At 36.3% G+C, this 6,663-nt stretch overlaps 4 protein-coding genes across 4 annotated transcripts; all 4 read left to right on the top strand.

Annotated features, from left to right (window-relative positions):
• Positions 1-175: 175 nt before the first annotated feature.
• On the top strand, positions 176-1,342 carry TM35_000122060 (histone deacetylase 1; the record flags this gene model as incomplete). The annotated part of the gene is made up of 1 exon (XM_029025181.1): positions 176-1,342. One exon carries the CDS (start codon positions 176-178, stop codon positions 1,340-1,342), a length of 1,167 nt encoding a protein of 388 aa, XP_028883497.1.
• A 234-nt stretch (positions 1,343-1,576) lies between these two features.
• Positions 1,577-2,515, top strand: TM35_000122050 (nucleotide-binding protein; the record flags this gene model as incomplete). The annotated part of the gene is made up of 1 exon (XM_029025180.1): positions 1,577-2,515. One exon carries the CDS (start codon positions 1,577-1,579, stop codon positions 2,513-2,515), a length of 939 nt encoding a protein of 312 aa, XP_028883496.1.
• A 205-nt stretch (positions 2,516-2,720) lies between these two features.
• Positions 2,721-4,202, top strand: TM35_000122040 (uncharacterized protein; the record flags this gene model as incomplete). The annotated part of the gene is made up of 1 exon (XM_029025179.1): positions 2,721-4,202. One exon carries the CDS (start codon positions 2,721-2,723, stop codon positions 4,200-4,202), a length of 1,482 nt encoding a protein of 493 aa, XP_028883495.1.
• Positions 4,203-4,498: 296 nt separating this feature from the next.
• On the top strand, positions 4,499-6,262 carry TM35_000122030 (phosphoglucomutase; the record flags this gene model as incomplete). The annotated part of the gene is made up of 1 exon (XM_029025178.1): positions 4,499-6,262. One exon carries the CDS (start codon positions 4,499-4,501, stop codon positions 6,260-6,262), a length of 1,764 nt encoding a protein of 587 aa, XP_028883494.1.
• Positions 6,263-6,663: the final 401 nt, after the last annotated feature.

Here is a 6,663-nt window from a genome sequence, read left to right as displayed (position 1 = left end):
TCTGTGTGTGTGTGTGCTCTTCTTGTTTTTATTTTTTATTTTGGTGGTTTTGGTTTCATGTATTTTATCTTTTAATTTCGTTTGTGTTGTGCCAGATCTCGTTTTTTTTTTTTTCCCCCTCCATTTTTTTTTTCTTTCTATTCCTTCCGTTGAAATTCAGTTTAGCTTGGATTTGATGTCAGCAAATGAAGACGATTCTCGGGTTGCCCTTATTGATACATCCTGTTATTCTGCAGATTGTACCCTTTCAGCATTAGTGCCGCAGCATGCCATGAAACCCTATCGTCTCTTGGCGACAATGGAACTTATTAGAACTCTAGGATTGGATCGTTATTGTAGAACTGTTATACCACCTCTTATCGGAATTGAACAATTACTTACTTATCATGCTGAGGATTATATCTCTAACCTGGGACTTCATAATAGTCGAAGCTGGTTATGGAACACTGAAGTTTCCAAGGTAACTTTTTCTGGAGATTGTCCACCAGTTGAAGGAATAGTAGAATATTCTCTTTCTACTGTAAGTGGTTCACTTATGGGTGCAATTTTGTTAAATAGTGGTAAGGTAGATACTGCTATTCATTGGGGTGGAGGAATGCATCACGCGAAATGTGGAGAATGCTCAGGTTTTTGCTATGTCAATGATATTGTTATTGCTATTATAGAGCTTTTAAAATGTCATGAAAGGGTATTGTATGTTGATCTTGATATGCATCACGGTGATGGGGTAGATGAAGCCTTCTGTCAGAGTAGTAGAGTATTTACACTTTCACTACACAAATTTGGTGAGTCTTTTTTTCCCGGTACTGGACATCCACGTGATATAGGTTTTGGTAATGGTCGGCACTATACTATGAATTTGGCTATATGGGATGGAGTAGATGATTTTTTCTACACTGTTATTTTTGAACGTGCACTTTCTTCAATTGTTAATAGATTTAAGCCAGATGTCGTCGTTGTACAGTGTGGTGCAGATTCTTTGGCAGGAGATCGTTTGGGACATTTTAATTTATCTTCTTGGGGACATGGGAAATGTGTTGAAGAAGTAAAAAAATTAGGATTACCAATGTTAGTCTTAGGAGGAGGAGGTTATACATTACGAAATGTTGCAAAACTATGGGCCTATGAAACAAGTATTTTGTGTGGAAATAAAGTTTCTTTAACCACTGTTATTCCAATTCAACGAATGCCTCTTAGTGGATGGTTGTTTGAAGATTCACCTCAATTACTAGTTCCTCAAGATGAAGAAAACAGACCTCTACCTGGAGTCAATGTTCAACGGTCGTTTAAAATGGTGATTGAACAAATAGATAAACATTCCCCTAATATAGGTATACTATAATTATTCAACATAGATGTCTTCCCTGCAGTTTTGTGTTGTTGTGCTCAACCTCTACGTTTCCTTTTTTTTTATTTGTTCTAAAGGAAAGTAAATAGAAAAAAAGAAAAAAAAAGATAATTTGAGTTTGGATGTCTTTTTTTTTTTTCATGGACCACTGTTTTATCTCTTTTTTTGTGTATTTTCTCCTTCTGAACTCTTCTTCATTTTTGTTTACTACTTATTAAAAGGGTATTTATGCAGGCTCAAAATTCTCACTGTGTTGGACCTGAGAATCCAGAAGCTGGGATTGCGCCATCTTGTCAAGGGTGTCCAAATGCCTCTATATGTGCTTCTGCTCCTAAAGGACCTGATCCCGATATTGAAATTATTAAACAACGTTTGTCAGGAGTTAAACGGAAGGTTATGATTATTAGTGGAAAGGGTGGTGTAGGAAAAAGTACACTCACTAAAGAACTTGCATTTGCTTTGGGTAAACGTGGATTAAACGTTGGTGTGGTAGACCTTGATATATGTGGACCTTCACTACCAAGACTAACAGGAGTTAGAGGAGAAGATATTCATCAGAGTGCTACAGGTATTGAACCTGTTTTAATTGATGAAACAGTTTCTATGATGTCTATGCATTATTTATTGGGAGAAAAAAATGAAGCTGTACTTTTTCGAGGACCTCGAAAGAATGGTGTCATCAAGATGTTTTTAAAAGATGTTGTTTGGGGTGATCTTGATGTTATGCTTATTGATACACCCCCTGGAACATCTGATGAACATATTACAATTGCTTCACTTTTACAACAATGTGGAGGTATTAGTGGCGCTATCTTGATAACCACTCCTCAATTAGTAGCAGAAGCTGATGTAAGACGAGAGGTAAATTTCTGTCATAAGGCGAAAGTAGAAGTTCTAGGGATTGTTGAAAATATGAGTGGTTTTGTTTGTCCTAACTGTGGTGGAAACTCTGTTATATTTCCACGGACTAATGGCCAAGGGGCAGGAATGCGCTTAAGTAATGAATTTGGAATCCCACTTTGGGGAGAAGTTCCTTTAGATCCAGTTTTAATGAAAGCATGTGAAGAAGGTATTCCGTTAACAGATATAGTTGAATCTACAAGTCCGACAATTAAAATATTAGACTCTGTTGCTGCACAATTGGTTGCATCACTAGCAATAGAGTAGAGGAAAATGAAAGGAACAAGAAATGGGAAACTATCCTTGTTTTTTGAAATTTTTTATAAAGGGGGAGAGGGATTTTGAGTTATGAAAAGAAAAGATGAATTGATTAAATGTATTTACTAGTTTAATACTCTCCTTTTTTTTCCCCCTTGTTTTACTTTATTGTTGTTATTATTATTTCTTGAAGTGCAGATTACTGGAAAAGATAATGTCAGTAGTGGCTTCATTCGTGTTGGAATGTGCTCGAAGTGGTCGATGGGTACGAGGTATTTTAGCACTTCAAGGAAACCTAAATTCGACAGAAGTAGATGTTTCTAGAGCAAGAATTCAACTAGCGAGTAGAATTTTTGAAAAGCAGTGGCGTACAGCATTAGATATGGTAAGGACGAGTGATGTTTCTCACGTAGATGAAATGTCTAATTTCCTTTATGAGTGTTCCAAAAGTGCTTATGTTCCTTCTGATGTCTTTAATAATGTGGCAATTACACTTCTGCAAAGTGCGAAAGATAATGACGAAATTCAGAATCAACTTTTTCGTTCAGTTGTAAAATGGACAACATGGTCCCAAGCACTAGAATTATTTACTCATGTCAAATTACCAAATGAGAAAAGCTTAATAGAGTTAGATGAGTGGCTCAAATGTAGCCGTATGTTTGGAAGTATTAACAAGAAACGTACGATAGATTCTGCTCTGATGCAATTAAATCTCCCTGATAGTAGAGGCAACAATCTAAAGACAAAAGGCCACTCTTTAAATAAGAAGAACGTGTCAGTTGTTCGAAAAGAGATTAAAGGACAAACTGAGTTAACTGATGTTTTAGGTGCATTAAAATCGGGTAAACATCTTAGTATGGTTTCATTGGTAAAGCTTGCAAAATTAGCTACTACTGAAGGGTGTGTTTCGTGGAAACTACCCTTATCACTTGTCATGAAACACCGTATTGTAGATGACTGTAATGATGTATTTGCAAAAATGGTAGGTGTATGTTCCCCCCAATTATGGCAAGTCGCGCTTAATAATTTTTCTTTGAATGGAAAAATTGCTTTATGGTTGGCATCTTCTCAAAACTGGAAAGCTGCTCTGATAGTATCGCAAAGTGTTTTATTATCAGATCGAGAGAAATATGATATTCTTAGTCGTTCTTTAACTCCCACTACACAACTAAGGAAAGTTCTTCCTCCAACTAGAGCGACAGAACGAGTCTATGAACCAACCAAAAAAGCAATTGCATCTATGCTTGCTAGTGGATATCTTCTTGAAGAACTTCAGTTAAGTGCTTTTGCAAAATCATGTCAGCGTAATGGTGACTGGGAGTCAGCTCTCTACCTTTTTAATCGTATAGGCACAGAAGAATTTCAACAACGAGCCATTAAAACTCTTTTGGAACATTCTCCAAATGTCAAAATGGAACAAATACTTGGACTTGTGGATTATCGCAAACCAGCGAATACTTCTACAGCTTCAATGTTGATAAAAAATTCCAGTGATTGGTTGCAAGCTTTATTTGTTTTCCATTACATTTTGTCACGGGGAACCCAGTGTAATCCACAAATATTAAGTGCCCTTATGGATGCAAAACCACCAATTGGGGTCCTATCGACAGTTATTGAAAAACTAAAATGGACAGCAAATGATGGTATACTCCGTCGCATGGAATACTTAAAGAAGAATTCTTCTGAAACGTCATAACAGTAAATATAATACAATCTTTTATGTTGATGTTGCTCTTGCTAATGGTTTCACTTAGTTTTTTACACATTTTTATATCTAGCATTTTAAAGACTATGGTGGAATCAAAGAGTTTTTTTTTTTCTTTTTCTTGGTTATTCTTCTTATTTATAAGCTCTTGTATTTGACTATCCGTTTTAAGTGTATGTGTTTTGTATGATTGTTTTTCTTTTATTATTTGTGTGTGTGTGCCTGCCATTTATTATCTTCTGGATCGTGTGTTAATAGAAAGAACGCAACATACATACTATTTAATTATGCTGACTGTGACCAGGGTTCCCACAAGACCGTACACTGACCAAAAAACTGGGACTTCAGGACTCCGTAAAAAAGTCAAGGTATTTAAACAAGAAAACTACCTAGCTAATTTTGTTCAAAGTACCTTTAATGCACTCAAGAAAAATGGAGGAATTCCCGATACGCTGGTCGTTGGAGGAGATGGTCGTTACTTCATTTCTGAAGCTATTGATGTCATTATCAAAATAGCTGCCGCTAATGGTGTATCAAATCTTTGGGTGGGAAAAAATGGTCTTCTCTCAACTCCTGCTGTGTCAAATATAATACGTTACCGAAGAGAAGGTACAATAAAAGCCAAGGGAGCATTTATTCTTACGGCAAGTCATAATCCTGGTGGACCTGAAGAAGATTTTGGAATCAAGTACAATACAGAAAATGGTGGTCCTGCCCCAGAGAAGATTACTTCCGCTATTTATGAAGAAACTTTAAATATTGATCATTTTCTTACATGTCCCAATCTCAAGGCGGTGGATTTAACAAAAAAAGAAAATCATGTCTTTGAAACATTTAAAGTTTCAGTTATCAACACAACAGAAGATTATGTAGAAAGTATGAAAAATATTTTTGACTTTGATTATATTAAAAGACTACTACAACGACCTGATTTTCAGATAAGAATTGATGGATTAAATGGTGTTAGTGGTCCTTATGCGAAGGATATCTTTTGTTCATGTTTGGGTGTCCCAGAAAGTTGTTTAACTGGTGTGGAGGTATTACCAGATTTTGGTGGACACCACCCTGATCCTAACCTTACATATGCAAAAAAGTTGGTGGAAGCCATGGGACTTAATTCTGATGGTACACCTAATACTAACATTGTTGGTAAACTACCAGATTTTGCTGCGGCATTTGATGGTGATGCAGACAGGAATATGATTCTTGGTGAACGTTTCTTTGTTACTCCATCAGACTCTGTGGCAATTCTTGCTGCAAATGCAGATGTTGTACCATTCTTTACTCAACGAGGTGGAGTTAGATCTGTAGCACGATCTATGCCTACTAGTGGGGCATTGGATCGCGTTGCAAAAGCAAGAAATCTCAATCTCTTTGAAGTGCCAACAGGTTGGAAATATTTTGGTAACCTAATGGATAGTCGTGATGTGTATGGAGGTGAGGACTACAATCCACTTATTTGTGGAGAAGAAAGTTTTGGTACTGGTAGTAACCACATTCGAGAGAAGGACGGTGTATGGGCAGCACTATTTTGGTTATCAATTATTGCTAACAGAAATACGGATGTCTCCAAACCTCTTGTTACTGTCAGAGAAATTGTTGAACAACACTGGATGCGATATGGACGCAACTACTATTGCCGATATGACTATGAGAATGTATTACAAGAGTCTGCTAACAATATGATGAAAGCCATGGAAAATCTTCAACCAAGTGATATTCCTCCTCTACGTGGGAAAAAATGTCTATCGATTGACAACTTTGAATACCATGATCCTGTAGATGGATCGGTCTCTAAGAATCAAGGAATTCGTGTTGTATTTGAAGACGGATCAAGATTTGTGCTTCGCTTAAGTGGTACTGGCTCTTCAGGAGCTACAATTCGACTCTATTTGGAGCAGTATATGGAGCCCCATGATGTTGCACAACATTTAAAAGAAGGTACTTTGCCTTCAGTTGCTGCCGCATTGGATGCTCTCATTGCTATTGCACTAAATTCCTCTCAGATATCAAAGTTCACTGGACGTGAGGCACCAACAGTTATTACTTAGGGAATTTATAAAAGTTAATGGTAAAGATAATGCAAAACGGTAAGTAATTGTTTTAAGAAATGTACCTGTGGTTATTATTGTTATTGTTATTGTTTTTTTTTTTTTTTTTATGTCTTCAATCCTGCGATTAGAAGCAAACAAAATGAAACTACCATTCTTTCTAAATTATTCCTGTGGTCAAGAATGAACTAAAACGATTTCTTGTTGTTGTTTTTACTATCCTCGGTGCATGTACGAATGCGCACCGTATTGAAAGAAAAAAAAAGGATAATGAAATAGTTGGATGCAAAAGGACGAATCTCAAATAAACAAAAAGATACAAAGATACGAATTATATTCGTATATAAACGTATTTTTATATATGCCTTTACTGTTACAATGTTTCAATACACAAAAAAAAA

The sequence above is a fragment of the Trypanosoma theileri genome (assembly GCF_002087225.1).
Source record: "Trypanosoma theileri isolate Edinburgh chromosome Unknown TM35_Tth_12_V1, whole genome shotgun sequence".
In the NCBI taxonomy this organism is placed as follows: domain Eukaryota; phylum Euglenozoa; class Kinetoplastea; order Trypanosomatida; family Trypanosomatidae; genus Trypanosoma; species Trypanosoma theileri.
Note: the sequence above shows the minus strand (reverse complement) of the source record. Positions and strands in the feature narration are given on the sequence as shown.